This window comes from Physeter macrocephalus, chromosome 14, assembly GCF_002837175.3.
Source record: "Physeter macrocephalus isolate SW-GA chromosome 14, ASM283717v5, whole genome shotgun sequence".
Lineage (NCBI taxonomy): Eukaryota > Metazoa > Chordata > Mammalia > Artiodactyla > Physeteridae > Physeter > Physeter macrocephalus.
The window spans coordinates 86,317,984-86,345,822 of record NC_041227.1 but is presented as its reverse complement, the minus strand read 5'-3'; the positions used below and the strand labels follow the sequence as shown (position 1 = coordinate 86,345,822).

General features: G+C 44.1%; 1 protein-coding gene across 1 annotated transcript in view; it reads left to right on the top strand.

The window, feature by feature from the left end:
* The window catches only part of DNAH9 (dynein axonemal heavy chain 9), a 304,796-nt gene that overhangs the window by 207,133 nt on the left and 69,824 nt on the right, over positions 1 to 27,839 (top strand). The window contains exons 49-52 of the mRNA XM_024127927.3: positions 4,051 to 4,311; positions 15,631 to 16,056; positions 23,286 to 23,405; positions 25,423 to 25,611. Coding sequence (XP_023983695.1) covers positions 4,051 to 4,311; positions 15,631 to 16,056; positions 23,286 to 23,405; positions 25,423 to 25,611 — 996 coding nt within the window. The remainder of the gene's footprint in view (positions 1 to 4,050; positions 4,312 to 15,630; positions 16,057 to 23,285; positions 23,406 to 25,422; positions 25,612 to 27,839) is intronic.

Genomic DNA, 27,839 nt, shown 5'->3' with positions numbered 1-27,839 from the left:
CGGGTTCGTGCCCCGGTCCGGGAAGATCCCACATGCCACGGGGCGGCTAGGCCCGTGAGCCATGGCCGCTGAGCCTGCGCGTCCGGAGCCTGTGCTCCACAATGGGAGAGGCCACAACAGTGAAAGGCCTGCGTACTGCAAAAAAAAAAAAAAAAAAAAAAGAGCAGAAATCTCTTAATTTTGCATTTCAGGTTGACTTGGTCACTTCGGGTTAAAAAGTCAGTCTTTGGAGGGCAGTCAGTTCTCTCTCGTGACACAGTCAGAGCCCCCCACTGTGACTGGGGTCTCCCTTCCTCTCTCACTGGCGACCTCGCTTCTGTGTCTAACTCCAGTGTGTTCATGAGGAAGAGGGTCTGTTGGCCGGAAGAAGCGTTCGTAGATGGTGGCCCATAGGCCGCTACCAGTTCCCTGCAGATAGGATTTAATCCACAAATCTGTCTATCTGGGAACTTTTAAGTTCAGTTTATCTTGGGATTTAAAATAATCTCAGGCCACCTGAAGCTGACAGTTAATTTATGATGATGTATTTCTCAAGACCCTTTGGTTGCAAGTGAAAAAAAAAACAACGAAAATTCACCCTACAAGAAAAAAAAAAAAGATGAAAATACAGAAGGGGAGGGAAGGAGAAGAGGAGAGAAAATTCTGAGATTGCATTAGATATTTATCAGGGCCCTTTTGATGGCAACTAGCCAAAATGCAACTAATGTTGGTTTAGACAAGACAACAAAACAAAATTTTAAAAAGTGGATTGGGACTTCCCTGGCAGTCCAGTGGTTAGGACTTCACCTTCCAATGCATGGGGTACAGGTTTGATCCCTGGTCAGGGAGCTAAGATCCCACATGCCTCACGGCCAAAAAACCAAAAAAAGCATGAAACAGAAGCAGTATTGTAATAAATTCAATAAAGACTTTAAAGATGGTCCACATCAAAAAAAATCTTTTAAAAAATAAATTAAATTAGAAAATAAAAAAACCAAAAAAAAGTGGATTGATTCATATAACTGAAAAGTGAGTGATAGAGTTTACTTTGGACCAGACTGGTGCTGCATATTCACTAGATGTCCCTGTTCAAGTGGGCAACCCCCATGGCTCTGAAACCTCAGATTAGTATTCTGTCTGCTTTGCTTCTTTACCAGTATTTTCAGCCAAGTTCCTGCGTTGGCTCTGACTGACCTCTTTGGGTCATTGGTTTGCCCATAGTTGAACCAATCTCTGTAACTTGGATACTCTCATTGGCCAAGCCAGGATCCATGACAACCACCAAAGTCAGCTTCACCCAAAATACAAAGACTTGCAAAGGAAAGGTCTTCAAAGGAAAATCAAGCTATGTTACCAAAACATAGGTGTTTTCTTTATTATTATTAGGCAGGCAAACCTAACAGGTATCTACTATAGATGGAAAACATCTATATCTAAGAGGAAAGCCTGCTTGAAGTCCAAATTCATATCAGAAAGTGTTGGGTGACTGTATGGATTCTGAGTCAAGAAGGAAGATATCTCTAGGCTTCCAATCCTCAGTGGAGTGTTTTTGGCTACTGATTATCCTAGATTCCTTCTCCTCCTTCTGGAGCTCTGGGGGGAGGTCCTGAGAAGCTTGGCCTCTCTCCGTAACATCATGTGCCTGGACCTCAGAGAAGAGAGGGTCTTTCACCACTATCCTGTCCTCACTGGACTCGAGTCAGCATCCCCCCCACCTGGCACATATGGTCAATATTCATGGGGTCGGCAAGACTGAGAGAAAGGGTCTCATCAGTATTGGTGACACTTTTCCCTCTTAATCCTCCTATCCAGGCGTGGGAGTGTCTAAATAAGAAGAGACCCAGAATATGGCTCGAATGCTTTGAATAAGGGAAAAAAGGAAGACAAAAAATTTAAGTAACCTATTTCAGTTTCCTGTTCTACTACATAAGAGCCATAAAATGACCCTGAATTGTGCTTTCTCTGTAGCTTTGTGGGGAGCAGCCTACTTCTGACTGGTGGGACCTTTATGTCACTCCACGTCACAGCTTAAGAGCTATAAAGCTCCCATCCACAGTGCCGGTAATGTGAGCCTGAAGTCATAAGCCAAATCTGCAATCCATAAAACAAACAACAATAACAACAACTACAACAAAAAACCCACTTCAATTTTCTCAAATCTCCCAAGATTTAGAAAGGAACAAAAAGTTACTGGTGTGTTTGCTGACTGGAGTGATTATGTGGTTCAGTCATTTTGATTTACAATTGCATCTTTGTCCTTGTAGAAATAACTCTCTGCAGCTGAACAACGGGAGGTGGAAATGTATTAACCTTCCAATGCGGGAACATAAGACGAGTTCTAGGGAGCAGGCCTTCATTTGAGGTTAATGCAAAGTCTCCAGTTTCTATGGATACACAAAATTAAAGAGCGTTCTTTTTTTCTTTTGCCTTCATTTTCTTTCCTTTCGATCTGCCATGAAAAGGGATTATCAGCAGCGTCTAAGCCTCCGTTTTATTTTTGTATCATAAAGCACTGGGATCTGTTTGACGCGTTCCACGAGCTCTGAAGTAATCTTTGGTTGTTGCGTGAAATAGACTTCAGGAAAGCGAGGGACGAGAGGTCATGCTGGAATGTAAAGTTTGTGGGCCATATTGCAAATACAATTGGCCTTTTTACTTTCCAGAAATAGATGAGTCTTCTCCTTGCACATGAAAAAGCCATGACTTAGGCCAATGATTCTCAAACCTAGGCGGGCATCCGATTCACCCAGAGGGCCTGTTAAAACAGAGATCGCAGGGCCCCATTGCCAGAGTTTCCGATCCAGTAGGTCCAGAGTGGGCCTGAGAATTTGTATTTCTAACAAGTACCCAGGTAATGCTGATGTTTCTCGTCCAAGGACCACATTCTGAGAACCATCACAGTCTACTGAACACATAGAAAACCATTCAGCCTTCCCCAGCTGATCAGGGAAATAGAGGGTTTCCTGTGAGCCGACATCCCCATCACTTCATTACTGCCTCCAAATGCACATGAATATGGAGGCTGGGCAGGGAACCAAGCTGGTCGGGCCCGTCGGAATCCTTGCTGTCCCATTTCAACCTGGTCATCTGTTTCTTGAAAGGATTGTGGAAATAGATGAAGACGAACCAAATGAGAACACTCAGAGGCTCTTTGTTCAGAGCCTGCTCTAGCAAGGGCGTCAGCCACCATTGTTCGCACTTTGGCAGAGACACAAAGGCAGGCAGAGGGGCGGGAAAGCTTGATAGTGGGAAGAAGGGAACATTCCTGGATGAAGACTGTTGGCCCTTGGAAGCTGGAGGAGGGCTGACTGGAAGCAGGGCACCCTGTGTGATTGGCTAGGGGTGTGTGTTTGAATTTCTCTCATTGGTCCTATGTTGGAAGCAGGGACAAAATTAAGAAAGTTGTCACTTATTAATCAAGTCCTGGCCGTCTGGGGCTGATTGTTACAGAGGTTGTTGTCTGTCTTCCTGGACTGTTTCTTAGACAGTAATCTGACTTCCTACAAGTATGACCTATAGCAGGCTGGCTTCCTGAGCTGGTTTTTGTAGATAACGGGCTGGTTTCCTGGGCTGGTTACTGTGAGTTCTGGTTCAGAGTTCTACTTTTATGGTCTGATCACTGTCTGTTCATATACTCCATCTTTCAGGATGCACAGTGGACACTCACTTTTTATAGTTTGCTAAATCCTTGGTGCGTTCCACATTGGCCAATTTCAATTAAAGAATGCCCGGTTTTTATTAAGGGCCCACTATGTGCAAAGTGTTATGTTAGGCATGTGAGGTTTTATAAGATATAGGGACCAATGTCAGTGAGAAGCAGCCTATGTTGTTTGGGCATCAAGGAGAAAGAAAGGTCAGGGCACGCGTTGCTTAGAATCTCCCACCACATTTACTGCAGAGGGGAGAGTTAGAGGGAGGCCAGGCTTCCTTTTCTTTCCCAGGTCAGGGAGCTTGGTCCCAGCTGAGATCTCAGCTTTTCACCTTTGCATCAGGAGTCGGCATTCTTCTCTGCTCTGCAGGGTCAGACCCCCACAGTCATGTCCGAATAAACCTGCCGCTTCTCTGCTGCAGGTGGATGACCTGAAAGCCAAGCTGGCTGCCCAGGAAGTGGAACTGAAACAAAAGAATGAAGATGCAGACAAGCTGATTCAGGCGGTGGGCGTAGAGACAGACAGGGCGAGCAGAGAGAAAGCCACCGCAGACAAGGCGCGGCAGAAGGTGGCGCTCCTCATGCTAGAGGTGAAGCAGAGGCAGAAGGGCTGCGAGCAAGAGCTGGCCAAGGCCGAGCCAGCGCTCTCGGCAGCCCAGGCGGCCCTCAGCACCCTCGACAAGGTAGGAGGGACGTCGGCGCGTGCTTGCTTATCCCCCGGGGGGAGCAGACCCTCCTCTGACCCAAAGACCACCTGGTGCCCTCCTGTTCCAAAGAGACACAAAGGCAAAGTCGGGAGGCCTTGGCTGGGGCCAGCTGTCACTGGCTTATTCATTAAGCAAATAAACATTTATTTAAGCTGACTGTATGTCAGGATCCACGAGCTACCAATGAAATCCAAGAGACGTGAGTGTGAGAATCAGTCAGGACAGGAGAGGCCAACTGGTCCAGCCTCCTCGCTCCACTGCTGAGAAAGCCAGGGCCCAGAGAACTGCCTTGCCCAGAGTCACAGACCTCAGTGTTAGAGCCAGGCTTGAACTCACGATCTTCAAAACCCAAGCCCAGAGATCTTCCAGCTATGCAGTCCATGGTCATTTTACCCATTATGTACTATAGGACACATAAGCCTTTTAGGACCCTGTGAAAATATTTAAGATAGGAGACTAAAAAGATGTTGTCTCCAAAATATGAGAAAAAAACTCTGCAAAATCAAACTTAGCAAGTATTCAGGTGTCAACAACATGCAATTTTGTGTCAACTAAATTCAACTCATATACATGACCCTTTGGCGGAACAACCATGACTCTTGAGATGTATTCATAGGCAGTGTTATTCTGGTTCCCTTTACATGTATTCTATGTGTTGGGAGGAGCATGTGGTCACTACTTCTTCCTTTTATAGTTTTCACAGTTAACCTTCTTTCCTATTTGGATGACTGTGGCTGAAGGGGTAAGGGAGGAAGGCGGAAAAGGGGGCAGACAGACTCACGTCACCAGGAGTTGGCATCAGAGAGGGACTGAAAAGCTGATCATTTATCGGGATGCTCACGTCAGCTCTTTGGAGACCCTCCGCCAGTCACAGGGATCTCTCCCTGCAGGTTGCTTTCTCCTCCTCCTGGGAGTCTAGCTATTCACTTGCCCGTCACGTGGATGACTTGGTCAAGGTCTAAGACAGCCTAAGCAAGGTGTGCCGTGCCAGCAGGTCACCTCTGCTCCGCGGGAGACACCTGAGCCTCCTTTCTCCAGACAGGCTCTGAGAGCATTGGCCACCCATGCAGTAAATTACCCTAGTTCCACTGTCAGGGGACTAGCCTGGTATTCTCACCCTGTAGATTTCTGCGGTGTAAGTTAGATCCCAGTCCACTGTGTGACTCAAATTGTGCGGGAAGCATTTAAGCTCTCTGAGTGTTCTCCTTAAAGCCCCCTTCTCTCTAGACTTGATGTGAAGTGCGAATGCCCCCCATCCTCTCTTTTTTTTTTTTTCGTACGCGGGCCTCTCACTGTTGTGGCCTCTCCCGTTGTGGAGCACAGGCTCCGGACGCACAGGCTCAGCGGCCATGGCTCTCGGGCCCAGCCGCTCCGCGGCATGTGGGATCCTCCCGGACCGGGGCGCGAACCCACGTCCCCTGCATCGGCAGGCGGACTCTCAACCACTGCGCCACCAGGGAAGCCCTCACCATCCTCTCTTAAAGGCATAGTGGGTGGGACTCAGCAGCAGTTCTCACTAAACATTCTCTCTTAATCTTCGATCTCCTGACTCCTTTATACCCTCAATGCAAGTGAAAGGTTTAAGAGTCAAAACACTGTGGTCTATTGAAACCTTCTTTTATTAGTTCTGTGTAGCCAACTCACACCTCACTTTGGAAGGAAGCATCTCTTGACTTCGGGCCTCAGAAAATCTGAGACTGAACTGGGGACATTGTAAAATCCTGTGACGTATACTTATGTATAAAATGTATTTAATGTGAGATTAAATACTAAATGCATCTTAGTAATTTTTTTTTTTTTTTGGGGGGGTATGCGGGCCTCCCTCTGTTGTGGCCTCTCCCATTGCGGGGCACAGACTCCGGACGCGCAGGCTCAGCGGCCATGGCTCACGGGCCCAGCCGCTCCGCGGCATGTGGGATCTTCCCGGACCGGGGCGCGAACCCGGTTCCCCTGCATCGGCAGGCGGACACACAACCACTGCGCCACCAGGGAAGCCCTTAGTATTTTTTTATGATGTGGGGTGAAAAGTCCCTAAAAGGAAGGACCTAGAAAGGCCTTAAGTGGGCCTCTACCCTAGAGAACACAAGATTCCTCCAGGAAAGTTTTGGATATCGTTCAGGTAGACGGGGAATCGGAGGTGTAGCCCGATTATGCTACCACTTCTCAGCCTGAACCTTTTAATACAGCAGGGCCTGGGTCTCCCTGACCCCCCAGTAGCATCATCTCAACCGCCAGGCCTTTGATTAGACATCACTTCACTGCCGCAACCTAGGATTCCCTCTCCTTTCATCTCACTGTGTCTAAATACGACCCATATTTCAAAATCAAACTTACATTCGACGTCAGTCTCTCCCTTTTCTGATTTCCAGAGCACAAAAGAGAGACCACTTTATTTATTCACCCTCTTGTAAGGGCTCATTGATCACTTCTTGCCAAGAAGACTAATGTCTTTCATAAGATCTTTTGACACAGGGATTATATTTTCTAAGATGAGCTGAGTCCAAATCCTGGCTGAACTATTCACTGCGTGTGGCTCTAGGAATGATTTTTTCTTCTCTGAGCGTCCGTTTCCTCACCTTTAAAATGGAGGTAATAGTAATATAGTCCCCATCGGGTTGTTATAAGGATTCAATGAGATAAGGTATGAAAAGTAGCTAACAGATGGCAGCCATTCAATAAACATTTGTTGTGGTTGATGATGTCGTTGTAACAGTGTTACCTCGTCTGTTTCCACAACGCTGGAAACAGCAAAAGCCCATAAATACTCTTGGTTAATTTGTTGGCTGGTTAGTTGATCATTGTTGGTAGAAATAATCACATAGAGATGTAACTCTTGGAAGTAATGGGATAGAATTCTGAAAATAGCTCTGGATTTGAAGTCTAGACATCTCTGCCACAAAGGGAGTAAAACTCATTTTTAATGAGTGCCTACTATGGACCAGGCAACATGATAGGTGCTTTCTTCTAACTGGCTGTGGAGCCTGGCACTAGTCACTGAACTTCTTAATCCCTCACTTTCTTTTCTCTGTTACAAAGAAAGGGGCAAATAGGAATTAATGGGCTCCTTATCTCACACTCCTATCCAATCTATTAGCAAGTTCTATCCATTCTACTTTCAGAATATATCTAGAATTCATATGCTTTATATCATCTCTACTGCTGTCACCCTGGTCCAAGCCACCATCGTTTCTTCATTGGACTATTGCAATAGCCTCTCACTTGGCCTCCCTGTTTACAGCCTTGCTCCAGTGCTGTCTTTGCCTGTTGCAGCTGTCTGAGTGACCTTTTTAAGACAACAGTTTGACCACATCATCCCTCTGTTCAGAATCTTCCATTGGCTTCCCATCATATTCAAGATTAATTGACATAGGTGTATGGGTTTATTTCTGGGCCCTCTATTCTGTTCTGTTGATCCATATGTCTGTTTTTGTGCCAATACCATGCTGTTTTGATTACTATAGCCTTGTAATATTGTCTGAAGTCTGGGAGGCTTATGCCTCCTGCTTTGTTCTTTTTCTTCGGGAAAAGAATTGCTTGGGCAATTCTGGGTCTTTTATGGTTCCATATAAATTTTAGGATCCATCATATTCAGAATAAAATCCAAAGTTGTCACCATGGCCTGCAAGGCCCTACATGATTTTGCCTGGTTCATCTCTTCCACTATACAGTCTACACCCCAGTCACATCTCTTCCAGTTGTCACTCCAGTCCACCCACACTGACCTTCTCACTGTATCTGAAACACTTCCAGCACAATATCAGCCCAGGGCCTTTGAACGAGAAATTGCTTCTGTGTGGAATGTCTTCTCCCAAGTATCTCCATGGTTACCTCCTCTTTCGGATATTTGCCTAAAAGTTTACCTTATAAGGAAACAAACAATGAAAGTATTTATTAATTTCAGAAAAAAATTAAAGGTATACAAGCAAGAAAATATAACCCAAGGTAACCAATGTTTATCATCGTAGTCATGTACATACTGAATTTGAACGAAAATTTTGATGTGATCATGATGGGGGGAGGACCTTAGGAGAGAAAAGAGGGCAATAAAAATAAATAGTCACACTCTACAATAGGAAGTCTTTCAAGAGCATCTAAAATGAAGTACATAGCAGCATCAGTGTATCCATTGTCAATAAGGCATGAAATCCAAAAGGAGTGATGGAAGAATTTGTAAGCATGGCTTCTGGAGAGCTGGAGTTGGGGGGAGTGGGCATGTGTTTTGTTCTCAGCCTAGTAGCTCTGAACTGTGTATGGACTCCATTAACAGAAATGAAAGTTTAAAATTTTCACTGGCTGGAGAGCACAGAAAAGGGCATAGCTAACCACCTGGCCAGGTAGAAACTAGAGAAGAGAAACCCCATTACACAAGGGCCACAGGGATGAGTGTTTCGCTAGATGGACCAGGAGGTAGAAAAGCCCATCCCAGAAAGGAACAATGTTTGTAAGACACAGGTGCATGAAAGGGTGTGGTTTGTCTGAGCCAAAGGTGCACAGGCGACATGCAGATGAGTCTCTAAAGGTGGCTCGAGCATGATCAATAACAGCCATGGCATCACTAAGAAGTTTAACTGTGGAACAGTGTTTACAATCTGCAGGATACAACTGATTCATGGGTCTCAAACAGCATTTTTTAACTTGAGGTATAATTGACATATAACATTATACGAGTTTCAAGTGTACAGCATATCGATTCGATACATACAAATGTATTGCAAAATGATCAGCACAGTAAGTCTGGTTAGCATCCATCACCACGCATGGTTACAATTTTTTTCTTGTTTTTTGTTTTTAAGATTTACTCTCTTAGCAGCTTTCAAATACACAATACAGTGTTATTAACTGTACACACTGTACCTTACATCCCTAGGATTCTTTATTTTATAGCAGGAAGTTTGTACCTTTTGAACTGCCTTCACCCATTTCTCCCAGCTGCCCACACCCCCGCCCCGCCTGATGAAGCAGAATGGATCAGACTGTACTGCATGTGACAGGGGAGATATTGCTTCATGTACCCAAGGACCCCTCAAGTAGCCTCAAATTTTTCTGCGTTCACAGCACTCTGGTATTTAAGGACCATATCCCTATTTTCTCATCCTTTTCAAAGTTAACAATAAATCTTTAGTTAATACATAAATCAGAGCATGGCAGTAAGTCTCTGTACATTTTAAGTATCTGCTCTGGCCGTTTTATTTCACTTTTATAGCTAAACTGAAATAAATCCAGCATAACTTTTCCTGCCTTAGTTGAAGAATGGTTTTGCTTACAATTTCATGGCCTTTTTTTTTCTCCTTACAGAGTTACTTGGAATTTTCTATTTACTTCCTCTGGATTTTTTACAGTAAACTTATTTTTTATTATACAAATAACATATAATGGCATTTTTGTTGTTACGAAGTATTAAAATAGTATAGAATATATAGGGTAAGATATAAAGTCACCCATCTTTCCACTCCAGACCCAGTCCTCTCCCAAAAGAAAACTCCTGGAAGAATTTGAGCTGTATCTAGTCCAGCAATTTTTCTATGTATTTATATTTGTACAAATGCACATATAAAATATGTCATATTTTAAATACAAATGGATAATGGAAACTTACTTTTCTTCATGAAACAAGACTATTTCATGCCAGTACATACATTGAATCTTGTTGATTTAATGCTTTGTAGTATTCTAGTCTATAGTCGTACTCTATTTCATTTAGCCATGTATCTACTGTTGAGTGTTTAATTAGTTTCTCTCTTTTCTCCAATACAAGTATCCTTGTGCATACGTCTTTACTGCATATGTGCAAATATTTCTCTGAGCCAAATCAGAAGTACAGTTGTTTGGTAGAACAGCATGGCAGGCTGAAACATATGCCTCCTCCACCCCCAAGATACTCACGTCCTAACCTCTGGAACCTGTGAATTTTACTTCGTATGGTGACAGTGACTCTGTAGGTGTGATTAAGTCAAGGATCTTGCAGTGGGGAGATTACCCTGGGTTAGCCAGGTGGGTCCTGAATACCATCCCAAGGGTCCATAGAAGAGGGAGACAAGAAGGTCGGAAGAAGAAGGTGGTGATGTGGTGACAAGAGCAGGGGGTGGACACAGCTGATGTGCTGTGGGGCCTTGAGCCAAGCAATGCGGCCGGCCTCCAGAAGTGGGAGCAGCAAGGAACAGTCTCCCCTCCAGCCTCCAGAAGGGACCAGCCCTTCCAGCATCTTCAGCTTAGGACCCCTCACCTCCAGAACTGTAAGGTAATAAATTCATGTTGTTTTAAGTCACTGCGTTTGTGGTAATTTTTTACAGAAGCAATAGGAAACTCATATAAACAATATTCTCTTTTTTTGTATAAATAATGCTAAATTTCTGTCCAAAATAGCTCTTCTCATTTATAGTTATAAACACTGCTTTCCCCACACCTTTGCCAATCTTAGATATTTTCAATTATCCTAATTTTTCTCAACAGGAGAGCAAAAAATTTTTCATTTAAAAAAATTGTAAATGGTTTGATTCTAATGAGACTGGGCAACTTTTCAAATATTTAGATTTCTTCCTTTGTCCATTATTTGTTCAGATTCTTTGTCCATTTTCTTATGAGATAATTTCCCTTTTCCTTATTGATTTAGAGGGTTTTTTAAATAAATTTTTACTATATGTCTTGGTATATATGTTGTAAATATTTTCTCCCTATCATTTGACTTTTAACTTAATATTAACAAGTTATATAAAAATAGTAGATTTTATAATCAAATGATTTTGAGAATTCTAGGGTTACAGAGTTTAACAGACTTCTCTCCTACCGAACTTTTTAAGGCCTTGATTATGTGATAAGCTTGATACTAAAAGTGATAGAGATAGCACAAGAAAATAAAACGTATTAATCGAATTTATGAATAGTGATATAAGACATCCATATGAAATGCTAGTAAATCAAATCCAGCAATTTATTCAAACAACAATATGCTACCAACTGATAAGTTTTCCTTATACAATACTACCCTGTAAACATACCCAATCATAGGTCAAAGAAGAAAAGCTCTGTAGTCATTTTGAGAGATGTCAGAATGGTACTTAACACACTTCAACATCCATTCCTATTAAAACTCTTCGTAAAGTAGGAAAAAAAGGATATTTGGATATTTTGCTAACACAAAGCAATCAATCTCAGTCCAAGAGCAAAACATCCTGTCTAATGGTAGAGCATTAGCGGAATTCCCATCAGCATAGAAAAAGCACGATAATGACCCCCTTCACTGCTATTATAAAACAGTTGTCCTAAAATTTCTAGCCATGCAATAATAAATGAAAAATGGTAACATGTAAATGTTATAAAGTACCAGACAAATGTATTATTATTCATAGATGTCATAAAAATGTAATAAAACAAATAAAAGGGAAGACTTAAGGGCCCATTACAAAATTTAATAGCTTCCCTAATATCAGCAGTAGCCAGTTAGAAAATATAATATTTTCAAGATAACAGCCAAAACACATGGTACAAATAAACATTGAAACTATGTGAAGAAAACTACACATCTTTGTTGAGTAATATAAAATATAAATAGGCAGATAGATGTACCAAGTTTGTGTAAGGGAAGATTTAATATTATAAGGATGTCACTATTCCTCAAATAATTTATAAGTTAAATGTAAGTCTAATTTAATTCCAGTGTGATTTTTGGCTTATTTATTTCTAATGTCATTAAAAGTTCATATCATTTAAACAGCTATTAAAAATTTAACAACCTAAATGCCTAACAATATGGGGTTGGCTAAATAAATTATGGACCATCTAAATGAGAGAAAATTGTGCATACTTTATTTAAAATCATGCTTTGCAAATATAATTCATGACACGAAAAAGTTTAAGATACAGTTTTCAGTGAAAGCCAGGTTTGAAAAAATAATGTAAACAATGATATATGTATATGTGTGTGTACATATATGTATATGTATATATAAATGAATGAGCCAGATGTATACCGCATTCATATATGTTCACGCATCTTTCTTTTCTGTGTCTCTCTGTTAGTCTATCTGTTAAGTACATATAATGAAACACACCAGCACATAACTAATGTTTATCTCTAGGTAGTAAAATCAGGAGTGATTCTGGCTTTCATCTTCATCTTTGCTAAGTATTTCACAATAAATATTTATTCTTTTAATAAAAGGACAAAACAGTGTTACCTTGTAAACCAGTGAACAATAAGAAACAAACTGTAAAAGAACTAGAAAAATTATTATAAGGTCAGGTCAATTTTCATATGTATATGAAAGACGCTTCTAAGCATAAAAACAAAGGATGATAGCATGATGTCATCTGGAAAAGGATTATTCAGTTGGGCTACATGAAAACTAAATTTCTACGTGTCACAGAATATCATAAACAAATTTTTTTAATTAAAAAAAAAGAGTTAGCATCCTCATATATATGCGAAGAGCTCTTATAAATCGTGCTGGAATCTAGCATTTGTGCCTGCCCCCGCCTGCACATTTACGCTCTGCCCTTCCCCAACGTGCAATGGCAGTTTCTCTAAGGCTTTCCCAGGTCTCCCTCCCTAGCCAAAGTGGCACCATCATTCCTCAAGAAACCACTATCCCATTAGCCCTGTTTTTTGGGGGTTTTTTTTTCAGAGCACTTCTCACTGTCCAATATATCAAAGGTTGGCCTCTTTTTCTGCCCACCTCTCCCACATGCATGTGCAAAAGGACTTTGCCTTTCTTATTTACCGCTGTATCCCCATTTGCCAAATGAATGACTGTGCAGACACATTTATTCACCCAGCAGAGACTCCCTGACTGCCCTCCATGCCAGGCAGTGTTCTGGGTGCATGTGGCGCACCCATGAACGAAGATACTGCCTCTATGAAGAGTCTATTCGAGCACAGGGGACGGGTGAGAGACAAGCAGCGTAATGCAAAAGTACTTTATACAATGCGTTAGAATGTGACAGATGCTGCAGAAAAAAGAAAACCGTAGAGCAGTGTCAGGGGGAGCTCTGGGGCCAGGGCAGCTGGGGAGGGGATTGAGGAGGTGGGAGGTTGCAGTATTACAGAAGGTGATGGGTGTGGGCCTCCTTGAGGGGGAGAAGTTTTGACTTGGAAAGGAGCGAATTCATCAGGCAGGTACCTGGGAAGAGCAGGCAAGGCCAAGGCATCAGCTAGAGCAAGAGACCTAAGGCGGGGAGGGGAGTGTGCCTGATGCCAGCTCATTCAAAACCACATCTGCCTTCTTCTGAGGAATGTCTCCTGCGTCCCGTGTTCCTATTAGCAGTGCCACATCACCTGCCCCACGGTGACTGGTGACAGGAGCCCCACCTCACTGAACAAGATCATTTGCCAGGACCTTTTTATTTTGACTTGCATTGGAGGAAAAAAATCTTCCTCCCTTCTAGTTGCAAAGCGATGGATGTGAGCCTGGAGCTGCGGCACCCCTTCCTCTCATTCGATCGCTCAACACACGTGTTGATGATGAGCACCTACTGTGTGCCAGTCTCTGTTCTAGGCACGGGGGCTGCAGTGGTTAACGAGAGAGATGAGGTCCCTGTTCGCCTGAAGGAGAGGACTATAGTAATTCCAGGAGGAAACAGTGGTAACCTTTTCCGATTGCCCTCCGTTCTGTGCAGATCATCAGGGTGCTCAGATAGGCAGTGACTAGGAAGAGGAGGTTGGCGGGGAAGGGTCTTCTGCGTGGGGGGACTTCTGAACTGAGATCTGGGTGGATGAGAAGGGGTCAGCCAGGCAAATGGCATAGGAAGGAGGGTTGCAGGCAGGGGTCCTGAAGTGGGAAGAGGTGAGTGTGCCCAGAGCTCAGTGAGAGCCTGGGGAAGTGGCCCAGGTAGAGGTCAGAGAGGTTAGCCGAGTGCCTTGCAACATGAAGAAGCTGGTTTGTAAAAAAGGAACTCCTGTACGTGGAGAAGCAGAAACGAGAGTCCAGAGAATCCTGCTGACGCAGTTCAAAACGCAGTTCCACTGGTCCTCACATCCCATCCTCCCCAGATACATGAGCAAGAACATCCACCTTCGTACTTCAGCTAGGTTTTCTGTCTCTGAAACCAGAGTTGTGATTAATTTATAGATATATATGAATATTCAAAAAAACTGGAAGGAATTATATTGAAATATTAACAATGATGTATCTGGGTTATAGAATTCAATTTCATCTTTATACATTTTTATATTTTCTTAATTCAATGTGTTGAACATGCTTAACAAACTTAATATTTTCAAATTGTGGGCTTTTCGTTTCTGATTGTATTTTCACACTTTGTCGTCTTTCGCCCGGGGAAACCACTAGGACAGGTATGCGAGCACATCTGCCACATCTGTGCTGTCCTTCCTTCCTGTCCCTGACAAGGCTGTCGTGACCCAAAGTACAAACCGTTGCAAGAATAAATGGAGCATCTTCCTAGGTGCTTCCATTAGGTGCTAGAAATAATCCCCTTCCTGTTCTGATTTCCAGGCCCAAGAGCACCCCACATTAACTCGGCACAGGGATCTAATCTTTGAAATTAAGATTTTCCCCCACTTACAAAATCAGCCCCGAAAGCAAGTGCTTTTGAGGTCATGTGCTCCTCATGGACGGTCACAGCAAACTTTAAATCAGCTTTATATGCATTCCTGGCAAAATTTCACTTACAGATTTACTGCTCCAGACTTAACAGATGGAAACACCGAGGCCTGGGAAGTTCAAGTGGCTTTCCAGGGTCAGCCCTTTCAGCCATATCTTTCTAGAGCAAGTGAAACTTGGAGCACAGGACAAACCCATGTCTAGGCAGAGGCAGTGACAGCACAGGGTGTGCCTGGCTTTCTGTCTGAATTATTTCTTGGCAGAAAATGCCACTTTGCTATCAGGACAGCCAGGTGCAGTTAGCACAAGCTCATGGAACAAGGCAGTTTAATTAAAGAAAAAAAAAGTAGTTGGGTTACAGTGCTATTCTCTTCAATCCAAGATGGAAATTAATTTATAATAACCTTGTCTTTTATTCATGGCATGCTGCATATTTCAGAGTATGTTGGCATCCTTCTATTTTTCAGCTAAATGTGAAAAAATTGTGTGTTTCTGGTGGGCCACGAGTCAAAGCACTGAGAGAACCTAGCTGAGTCTCCGCTAACCATTCGGGGAAGTCTGAAGCCGCTGGGGAGTCGCTCGGTTCCCTTTTGATGAGTCACGATGTTTAAAATTCCGAGAGCTGCCTCAGGCTTCAAAGCGGCCCTTTGAGATTGATCGCTCTGAGCCCGGCTCCATTAGTGGTCGAGGACAAAGAGAGGCATTCGTTTTCCTCTAATGACCTGCCTCTCTCTTCCAGACCAACCTGACGGAGCTGAAGTCTTTCGGTTCCCCGCCGCCTGCCGTCAGCAACGTCAGCGCGGCCGTGATGGCTCTCGTGGCCCCCGGGGGCAAGGTGCCCAAGGACCGCAGCTGGAAGGCCGCCAAGGTCACCATGGCCAAGGTGGACAGCTTCCTGTACTCCCTCATCCACTTTGACAAGGAGAACATTCACGAGAACTGCCTCAAGGCCATCAAGCCGTATCTGCATGACCCCGAGTTCAATCCCGAGTTCGTGGCCACCAAGTCCTACGCAGCCGCCGGCCTCTGCTCTTGGGTCATAAACACTGTGAGGTTCTACGAGGTGTTCTGTGATGTGGAACCCAAGCGCCAAGCACTGAGCAAGGCCACCTCGGACCTCGCTGCTGCCCAGGAGAAGCTGGAGGCTGTTAAAGCCAAGATTGCTGTAAGTTACCCCCACCTGAGGCAAACAGCCTCTCCTCCAGACCCCAGTGCCTCAGCCGTGATTTTTAAAGAAAACCAAATTGTTACCCAAAATCTCCCAATTTTTCAGTAGAGGCAACTTTTTTAAAAAAAGACATTTATTATTATTATTATTATTATTATTTTCAGTCACACCGCGCAGCTTGTGGGATCTTAGTTCCCTGACCAGGGATTGAACCCACCCGGGCCCCCGGCAGTAGAAGCACAGAGTCCTAACCACTGGACCGCTAGGGAAGTCCCAGTAGAGGCAACTTTTATAATTTGTTCCTCAAACACTGTGTAATCCAAACAAGACAGAGCCACTGGACCATGGGTTTACGCCTTGGTCCTAAAAGTTTTTTCCTTTTCCTCTGAGGAAAGAAAAGATGACAGATGGTTACATATAATAAATGAACAGTGTTATCCATGGAACCAGCTGCTATCTTATTAGCCACAATGAATCTAATATTTTTGCACATCTGATAGTTGAGAAGAAAGGGTCAAAAATGGGAGATTCTTTTTTTAAAGTTTATTTTATTGAAGTATAGTTGATTTACAATGTTGTGTTATTTTCTGCTCTACAGCAAAGTGATTCTGTTATACATATATATACATTCTTTTTCATATTCTCTTCCATTATAGTTTATCACAGGTTATTGAATATAGTTCCCTGTGCTCTACAGTAGGACCTTGTTGTTTATCCATTCTATACATAATAGTTTGCATCTGCTAATCCCAACCTCCCAGGCCATCCCTCCCCCACCCCCCTCCCCCTGCATTCCTGTCCCTAGCAAGGTTGTCGTGACCCAAAGTACAAACCGTTGCAAGAATAAATGGAGCATCTTCCTAGGTGCTTCCATTAGGTGCTAGAAATAATCCCCTTCCTGTTCTGATTTCCAGGCCCAAGAGCACCCCACATTAACTCGGCACAGGGATCTAATCTTTGAAATTAAGATTTTCCCCCACTTACAAAGTCAGCCCCGAAAGCAAGTGCTTTTGAGGTCATGTGCTCCTCATGGACGGCCACAGCAAACTTTAAATCAGCTTTATATGCATTCCTGGCAAAATTTCACTTACAGATTTACTGCTCCCAACTTACAGACGAAAACACCGAGGCCTGGGAAGTTCAAGTGGCTTTCCAGGCATAGGAGACAAGTCTGTTCTCTATGTCTGTGAATCTGCTTCTGTTTTGTAGATAATTTCAAAAAATGGGAGATTCTTTTTCCCCTTTGAAATGTAGGTTTTAGCCACCTTTCCCCACCTTGTGCACCATTCTCTTCCATTCTGGCCACTGTCCGCCCCCCTCACTCTCAGCGGTGTGGATGTGTGGGCCTGCAGGGCATGTGTGATGCTACCTGCAGTGCTTTATAGAAGCTTGTAAAAGCACGGAGCATATTGTGGTTGGTGGTTGGGGGGGTCCCTTGGCCATAAATATAAAATTATTAGCCTCTTGTTGATATTTTGATTGTCCCTCACCCAGGATTGGGGGATGGAGGTGATTCTGGATTCACACCTTGAACTTCATCTTTGCCATTAAAATTGGTATCACCAAAGTGAGAGGTAGAAATCAGAATCCTGCAGAATGACACAGCAGCTGAAAACCCATCAGCAGACCTTCCAATCCATGCTGTGCTATTCACCGATGGGTGACCTTTAGAAAGGCCTTTCCAGAGCCCAAACTTCAGCTTCCTGAAGTAAAATGGACACAAAAATAGTCCATTTTGGCTATTCATGATTCTGCCGTGAGGATGAAAGGAGAGAAGGCATGTAAAGCACAATCCCAGAGCCCAGCCCACAGGGACACAGGGAGCTGCCGCCACCACCAGGGTTCCGATGACCATTGACCCCTGCTTTACCTCCACCTCCTCCTCCTCCTGCATGTGCCATCATGTGCAAAACCTGGTCATCAGTCACTACCATGATCAAGTTCAAGCCAAAACATCCCCTGGATCTTTCATTTCTACACGTGCATTCCAGGCAAAAAAGATTCTTATTGCAAGTTTCTCATGATAAAAAGGGTTTTACAAATTGTGAAACGGGAGATTGCAGACATGCTGCATGCTTCAAGTTTCACGGGTTTATTGATCGATAGACTAAATTCTATGGTTAAAGGCTCTAGTTCAAAGATCCCTGCAGCCAGACTCTCTATAAAGAAGAGATGCTTTGGCAGAGCAGCTAATCTCTCAGTACGTTTGCTTTATAAATCCAGACGTTCATGGACCAGTTTACTGATAGTCACGCTCACAATGGCGCACTTGAAAGAATACCAAGGACAAAACACTAACAGCCCCTTGACTGCTTTTGGAGGGAAAATACCTTCTGATAATTTTCATATTCTTCAGTCTCTCCTGGAAAAGTGTTGCAAGAACTGCATTTTCAAAGATCTCTTTCTTACTCAAGTTATTTTAGCTAAAGGAACATTTGGTGCAGAGGGAATGTTTTCAAAATGTTTATACCTTTTTGCTAGCCAACATGCACACGATGGGCCCATTCAACCTGTGGAAGCCATCAGAATATTTTTTAAATACCTGGCTACCTTAGGAAGACACTTCTCTTCTGCCCAAATATTTTTTGCAAAAAACGCGTTCTCTCTTTTAACAACCTCCTCTCCATCCTTCGCTTATCCACATGCCTGTCAACATCCCAGGAGTGCAGACACTCCCTCACCAATAACACCCGTCCTGAATACAGAAGCCCACCCAGGACAGGAAAGTGCCTCCGTCTGTGCCCCTGAGGCCATCACCAGACCTCTCCAGTTACACCCCCGCCAAGTCTTTTTCTTAGGATCTCAGGATAATTCCAAGTAAAGACTTTTATATTCAAGATGCATAAAGTGAAAAAAAAAGCATCTTTCAAGACAGATTCTACAAGGTAACTTCAACTTGATTTTATACATGTAATTAAAATACACACAGGGCTTCCCTGGTGGCGCAGTGGTTGAGAATCTGCCTGCTAATGCAGGGGACACAGGTTCGAGCCCTGGTCTGGGAGGATCCCACATGCCGTGGAGCAACTGGGCCCGTGAGCCCCAACTACTGAGCCTGCGCGTCTGGAGCTTGTGCTCCGCAGCAAGAGAGGCCGCGACAGTGAGAGGCCCGCGCACCGCGATGAAGAGCGGCCCCCGCTTGCCGCAACTGGAGAAAGCCCTCGCACAGAAACAAAGACCCAACATAGCAAAAATAAATTAATTAATTAATAAAACTCCTACCCCCAACATCCTAAAAAAACAACAAGAACAACATACAAATATGAATAGTGGTGGTTATCTCCTGGTGGTAGATTTTGGATGGTTTTGTTTATCTGTATTTTCTTTTTTTCTATTAAGAACACATATGAATGTGACAATTTATACAAATAATAGTAATAAAAACAAGGAAGACATCTTCATCAAGCATTTACTCACACATAAGTAAAATATCAGAGAGTAGAGAAGAGCTTCAAATGAAAAACCAGTCTCCTGCCCTTTTCCTTCTTTTGTCTGTTTCTTCTGATTGTTGATGCCACCCAGAGCTTGCTCCCTAGTGGCTTAAATGTGTTTTATTTGGCCTGCACAATGTGTTTGCCAAAGATTTAATTAATTGCCAATATTTAAAACAAAAAATCTGATTTCTGGCCGGTCTTATAATAATCAGAAGACTCCTGAATATCACTAACTGACCCTGGAGTTAAGCAGTGGCTTCTCACTCAAGCAGGGAGTTTTGCTGCCTTTAGTCACAGTCACCACCGGCCCCTATTTTTTTTAACATTACTCATCTGACTAGTTTACATCATCTTCCTGGGCTGCTCATCTGAATCTCTGACCCTTGTCTGCGTGCTGTGCTGCATCCTTATGCTTGATGTATCTTCTTCAGGCAGTTGACTTTCTGCTACACGAGGCTTGAAGACATTCATCCCGTCTTCTCATCATTACAGCAACTATGTTTTTCTGACGTGACCTTTGCTTCTTGTTCAGTCATATGGAGGCTGCTTCCTTGGAGCCCTCAGTGTTCAAGATGAAATTATTACCCTTTCCTTCAGTTCATCCCCTTCCCTCCTCTCTCCAACTTCATTATCATTATTTATCGTTACTTTTGCTTTTGAATCACCAGCACTGAACATATCTACATTGTGTTCTGTAACCAGAATTAATTGTCCCATGCTGTCTCCACTGACCAATTCAAAAAATCAGTAAATTCTGTTTATATTCTATGAACCTGTCTATATTGTTCATAGAAGATCTCAGTGCTGTTATACTTACTTTCTTACATACCTTTCCCCCTGGACTTCCTTCTCTCTCTCCCTCTTTCTCTCTCTCTCTTCAATTAGTTCTTTTGGCATAGCTTTATTTTTAAAAACCCTCCAGTCAATCCAGTGTTTTACTGAGTCCCCTTTTGTCCCCAAGACTTTTCTCTCTTGTCCCCAACTCAAAGCTCCAAAGAGTTTTGGAGAGTAATCACGTTCACTGCTCTCTTGGGTTCGTTCCAATGACTTTCTGGACCCCATGGCTTCTTTCTTGATTTCTTCTCTTGTTTTGCTATGGCTTGTTCTTAAGTAACTTTCTCAGAAATGTTACATAAGAGGTAAATTTTCTAATGTTCCAGTCTGGACGTATCTTTTTATTTTTAAACTGAATTGACTATTTTGCTGCGTATTAAATTCTGATGCTAATTTTTTCCCTTAGAACACTGAATGCTTTATCTTTTTGTCTGGTGAGAAGTCTGATGAACAGTCTGGATACACTGTATTTCTGCCTTTCTGGAAGTCTTTCAATTTTTTCTTTATTCTTGGTGTCTGAAACTTTACATTGATGTGCTTAGCTGCCATTCTTTTTTTATTCATTGTGCTTGGCATGTAGAGACTTATTTTCTTCAGTTCCACAAGGTGATTTTATATCTCCCTTCTTTTTCCTTTTTAATCTCATTTTCTGGAATGCATATTGGTTGGGTATTGGACCTTCTGATGGGTCATCTATTTTCTCTTATCTTTTTGTCACTTTATGCTTTCTTATTCTATCTAGATTTCCTCAAATTCATCTTTTAATTTATTGAATTTATTATTTTTTTACATTAACAATAAAGATTATTTCCACAAGTTTTCTTTGTTGTTGTTCTCTTTTCCTTTTATTAGCATCCTCTTGTTTTATGGATGAAACATGTTGAATCTCTTGGAGAAACTAATTATGAAGGGTTTTATGCTTTGTTGCTGTTTTTTTGACTGAAGTTCTCTCTTTTTCCCAGGTCATTTTTTCCTTCTTGTTTACCTTTAATCTAGGCTTTAATCAAATGTCTTCTTGTCCTTTCATGTTGACAAGAGTAGTGATCGAAAGCTGAGTATAGCTCTGCAGACAAGGGCAGATCTGGCAGACTGGCAGAATTTGTTTTCTAGATCAGATGAGTTGTGGTGGATGCATCCTATTACTTGTTGTGTTTATTTCTGCTCTACAGCAAAGTGATTCAGTTATATATATATATATATATGTATATACATACATATATATATGTATATACATACTTTTTAATATTCTTTTCCATTATGGTTTATCACAGGATTTTGAATATAGATCCCTATATACAATAGGACCTTGTTTATCCATTCTGTATGCATTAGTTTGCTGGATGCATCTTAAATGCCAGAACATAGTATCCTTTCTCTGCCACTGTTGACTCTCCTGCTGGTGACACAGGTGCCTGGTGGCATTGCATGGGGATGGAGATGTGGGGTGGAGGATCAAAAGGCTTCCAGCTGACCGTCTTATTTTCAACATCTCCCTGCAGCTCACCTGACATTTCCAAATCCCCAGTGTATGTGAGGCTCTGCAGAGCTGGTCAGCTTCTGCTCTACTTTGCAGTGTCCTCTGCCCTGCTCCAGCCGTTTCCACTGTTCTATCTGTGGTCTTCCACAGATCTATTGGAATCCCTCACCCTCCAGTGGCCCTCAATATTTGCTTGATGTTATGGGCTTATGACTTTTTAAACTGCTTCGTAACCATTTTAGAGAAGTCTCGGGAAGAAGAGGAATAAATGAATGCGGCCAGCCTGCCGTTGTTCATTGCATGGCTCACCACCTACTTCTTAAGCTGCTTGGCTATATAAACTCGGCCCTTCATTTCTTTCTCTTGTGACTTGGTAATGACTGACAGAGCAGCCTGAAGCCCTGTTATTGCACAGACATGAGACATATCTGGAGGTGTCTGCCATGTGCCTAGGTGTCTTTGTGTATGCAAATATGCATCGTGGGGTCAGCAAAGACTGTGCACTTGAATTCTAAATTCTTGATAAATTTAGAAAAAATTGAAACCATGTCTTTTAAAAAAATGTTCCTCTACTTCGGGATAATTGGAGAGAATCGATGAGGTCAAGTGAAGTTGTCTCACACTCCTGGGACCTTAAAGCAAAGGGAGGGGACTACCCTGGTAGCGCAGTGGTTAAGAATCTGCCTGCCAATGCAGGAGACACAAGTTCGATTCCCGTTCCGGGAAGATTCCACATGCCGCGGAGCAGCTAAGCCCGTGCGCCACAACTACTGAGCCTGCACTCTAGAGCCCTCAAGCCACAACTACTGAAGCCCATGCACCTAGAGCCTGCGCTCCACAATGAGAAGCCCGTGCACCGCAACGAAGAGTGGCCCCCGCTCACCACAACTAGAGAAAGCCTGTGCGCGGCAACGAAGACCCAACGCAGCCTAAATCAATCAATTAATTAATTCATTAAATGAATTTTTTTTAATTAAAAAAAAAAAAGGGCGGACGTAGGTTGCAGACAGCCCAATTCCAACCTACGAACAAGCCGCAGCAGATGGTGTGTGCTCCTCCCAGCACCCCCACCCTGGGATCCTACTGGCCATTTTCAGGCCTCCCCAGGCTTCAGTGAGATTTTGCTTCTAAAAGCAGCACTTGTACTTTTTTGTCAGGCTACTGGAACCCCTTTTCCCCAATACAAGGAGAGACAGAATTTAAGCCTCTCCCTCCTTGTCCGTCACCCCTCCTGGTCCTGGACCAACAACTGAGGTGCTGGATAGAAAAGCTCAGTCCTCTCACTTGCGTCGGGACCCTCTGGACTTCCACTGGGATCCACGTGAGGGCCCCCCTAGTTTGCCTTCCTTCCCCTCCCTGCCCGCCTTCCCCAGTCCCGTACAGCTCCCCCCAGGAGGCCTTCCTTAAAAATCCCCTACCCGTGAACCCTGTCTCTGAAAGGACTGGAACTACTGACAGGCGTTGTGTTCCTTCCTAAACAGAACCTTAATGAAAACCTGGCCAAACTCACGGCCAAGTTTGAGAAAGCAACAGCTGACAAACTCAAATGTCAGCAAGAAGCTGAAGCGACTGCAGGCACCATCTCCCTTGCGAACCGCCTGGTGAGTGTGAGCCTCTTCGGCGGGCTTTAATTACACAGCTGAGCTTGTCAGGTGCCGCAGAGGTGCAAAATATTAATAGATGAGCAGCTGAGTGCCGCTTTGACTGGGGGGCAAATAATAAAATGCTCTGGGCTGCAGGGACTGACTCCTGAGAAAAGCGTGAATGCACACCCTGGTCTGGTCAAAGGAGATTTCCCACAGGGATGGTCTGAAGGATGGGGCACTGGATGGATCAGGAAGCTTACGAGAGGTGTGACGTGCTTACATACAAGTGCGTCAGCCAGAGGGAACGTTAAAGGGCAAAGCTAGCATTCGACAGGCAAACCCTGAAGCTCTTACCTGTGGGGTATTTGATAATAAGGGTGTGGACAGGATGAGGCACTGAGAAGCAGAAAAGGACACGACAGATGGTTGACCCTGACCATTGCTGGCCATAACCTTGGTCTCTCCAGCAGGACAGGCACTTACACGGCCACTCAGGGCTCTAGGAGCAAGTGATCCGAGGGCAGGAAGTAGAAGGTCCCCCTCTCTTAAGGCCTGGGACCAAAAGCCAGCACAACATCCTTCCTCTGCATTCTACGTGTCAAAGCAGTGACAGATCCAGAAAGAGGGAGCACAGACACCAGCTCCTGATGAGAGGAGCGTCAGAGGATTTGTAGCCTTTTTAATCCCCCATGGCTTATGCTTCTCATCATGAATCAGCTAAGAGCCTGCAAAGCAGTGTCCACGGGATGTGATTTCTCTTTATCGAGAGCCTCTACAGCACCTTCCTCCCCGATGAAAGGAAGTGGATTCGATCCCTTTTCACATTTACTGCAGCCCCCGTTTATGTACATAACAAGCCAGGTTTCCGAGTTCAGGGAGAAATTAGTCATAACAGTCACTGAATCGGTCGTGCTCCAGTAACAAGAGGTGAAGCCTCAGGTGTGTCTGTGCCCTTGTTTGTTGAACCTGCTGCTGCAGAGCTTTGACATGATCGTCTTCAATGAACGGTGTGGTCTAGCGACAGCTCGTCCACTAACGTGCAGGAAGCAGTCAGGACCTCCCTGCTGGCCTGTCTTCCGTTCAGTTCCCTGTTTGGTTTCCAGAATTTTGCGCGGCCTTTCTCTGCCCGTCTGGAGCCTTTCCTGCGTTGGTCCTCGTAGGAGGCAGGTGGAGCTCTGCTCTAGGACTCAGGACAGGCCAGCTCTGCAGCCATCCCTGCCCCCACCAACATGGGGTGGTGGAAGTGTCAGAAGACAGGACACTTCGACTTTCTGGTCTTTATCTCTGTGATCTAAGATGGCGTGGGAATGGTCGGTGGGCAAGCCCCTCAGGTCTCCCAGCTCTGACATCCTAGGATGCCATCTTTCCAGGAAGAAAAAGGGATCAGTCATAGCACAGAAGCCGAGCTTCACCGAATAGTCCTCTGTAGACAGTGTCTATCCTCTGGGAGAGGGCGCCCCCCAACGTGGGCCCCGCAGAGTCGGGCCCTGCTCTGCAGTCTTGATACTTTGCACACACCCGTGTTTCAGTGCATCTGACTCCGTGTCTTAATTACCACGCCGATCTCCCCACCCACTGTGAATTATTTATAGTGCAATTGATTTTATTTATTTTCACATCTCCAGCATTTGGAGAGGAGAAGAGAGAGGTACATGATTTTCTGTTACATTTTGAGGACCAGACACGGTACCAAGTGATGAACACACATGGTCACACTAAATCCTCTTCACGGCCCTTCGAGGTGGGCATATTCGTCTCCACACCTGTCAAGGGCAGAGCCTGGAAGCCTGCATTCAGGACCTGTCTCTCCACAGCCCACGTAACGCAGAGCAGAGAACAGGGGCTCGTTGACTGCAGTGTTTGCTGCAGCCGGTACAAACCGCCCCCCCGCATTGATCATAAGGGCCACATAAATGATGTCCTGAGTCTCCCGCTGTGAAGCGTGTGCCATGCATTCTCCGTGGCTGAATCGTGGCTCTGTAGCCTGTGGTATTGACGTGTCTTCCCCCATCTCTGCTCTTTGAAATGATAGATGGGAGGACTGGCCTCTGAAAACGTGAGGTGGACAGAAGCTGTGCAGAACTTCAAACAACAGGAAAGGAAATTATGTGGAGACATTTTACTTACCGCGGCTTTCATTTCGTACCTGGGCTTCTTTACAAAGAAATACCGGCAGAGCCTCATGGACGGGACCTGGAGACCCTACCTGAGCCAGCTGCAGGTAAGTCCAGCCCGCATCTGTCCTGACACCACCAGCCTGTGGGGACCAGGGAGCTCATGTGACAGTAATAACCCAAACCTCTGAGTCCCTCCTTGCGTTCTTCCCCCCACGACCACCTGAGTATCCATCCCCTAGTGACCGCTGAGACCCAGGAGGGAGAGCTGTGCGCCCATGTCCTTCCACACTGCCCTGCACTGTCCTCCACTGCCCTCCAGGCCACCTGAGCGCGGCACCTCTCCTCTTCCTGGGTCTCCATGGGAACTCCGGTCCACCGCCCCCAGGCTGTCTCCTGCCACTCCTCAAAACTATAAAACCCGAGAGGCACCAAACGCATCCTGTATCTCCCTCCAGCCTTCCTGCTCTTGTGCCAAACTTCACAGCAGCAGTGGAGGAGCGTTCCCCAAATGCTGCACCGCCCCTTGTTACCGGGCCCCAAAGCCCCCCCGTCTGTGTCTGTGACCCACAGACACCCTTTATGAAAGCAGCTTATCTACTTTGGTCCCGTGTACTCAGTTCTCAGTGTGAGCGGGAGGGTGTTACTCCCAACTCCTCCCTCTAGGCTGACATGATGAAATGGGGAAATGCTAGTGCCCAGCTGAAGAGGGTTCAGGATGTGTCACATCTTGACGCTTTCACATCACTCACAGTCCTCAATGCACAGATATTCACTGAGTCTTCAGCCTGCGCTACATGCCACTGGCAGGAGGTACAGAAGACGCTCAAGACCAGGATGTTGGCAGAACATGGTCCAGTGGATGAGATGAGAGTCATGAAAAGCAGCTGCCATGAGAGCACAGAAAGTTCACCACGTACAGTAAGGGCTATATTCCAGAATTCATTTGTAGGTGTTTCCTTGGAACACAGAGCCCATACTGTCTAGTGGTGGCTGGCTTAACAGATCAGCTCATAAAATCTCATTCACCTGATGATTTGCTGAACAGTGGTTTAAAAACTGTTACAGCATTGGGAAATAAACAAAAGATAAAGCTGTTATTTATTCTCCTTGAACACTTGTGGAAAAGAAAATTTTTGAAAGGACGATCATTAGCTGAGTGAATGAAGACGAGGAGGAGCCCAGTGGCCGCCCAGCAAGGGTTTTTCTGGCTTTGTTTGTGGCTCTTAAGCATTTTTTTTAATAATTTTTTTTGCTTTATTGAGATATAATTGACATGTAACATTGTGTAAGTTTAAGATGTACGATGTGTTGATTTGATGCACATATATGGTGAAATGATTACCACAGTAGCTTAGTTAATACTTCCATCACCTCACACAATACCATTTCTTTTTCGTGATGAGAACATTTAAGATCTACTCTCTTAGAAACTTTCCTTTGTACAATACAGTATTAACTATAATCACCATGCTGTACATTAGAATCCCAGAACTTTTCTTATAATGAAAGTTTGTACACTTTGACCAACATCTCCCCATTTCCACCACCCCCAGCCCCTGGCAACTACCATTCTACACTCTGTTTCTGTGAGTTTGGCTTTTTTAGATTCCACATATAAGTGAGATCATACAGTATTTGTCTTTCTCTGTCTGACTTACCTCACTTAGCATAATGCCCTCAAGGTCCATCCATGATGTTGCACACAGCAGGATCTCCTTCTTTTTATGGCTCAATAGCATTCCATGGTGTATGTGTCGTTCACATATATACGTACATATATATATGATTCATATGTCATATATATATAATTCATATGTCATACATATATATATGCACACCATGATTCTTTATCCATTAATTCGTTGACAAACACTTAGGTTGTTTCCATAGCTTGGCTATTGTGGATAATTCTGCAATGAACATGAGGTGCAGATATCTCTTTGAGACAGTGATTTCATTTCCTTCAGATATATATCCAGAAGTAGAATTCCTGGATCATTTGGTAATTCTATTTTTAATTTTTTTAACATCTTTATTGGAGTATAATTGCTTTACAATGGTGTGTTAGTTTCTGCTTTATAACAAAGTGAATCAGCTATACATATACATATATCCCCATATCTCCTCCCTCTTGCATCTCCCTCCTACCCTCCCTATCCCACCCCTCTAGGTGGTCACAAGGTACTGAGCTGATCTCCCCGTGCTATGCAGCTGCTTCCCACTAGCTGTTGATTTTGCTAGTATATATAAGTCCACGTCATTACATTTGGTAGTGTATATATGTCAGTGCCACTCTCTCACTTCATCCCAGGTTACCCTTCCCCCTCCCCTT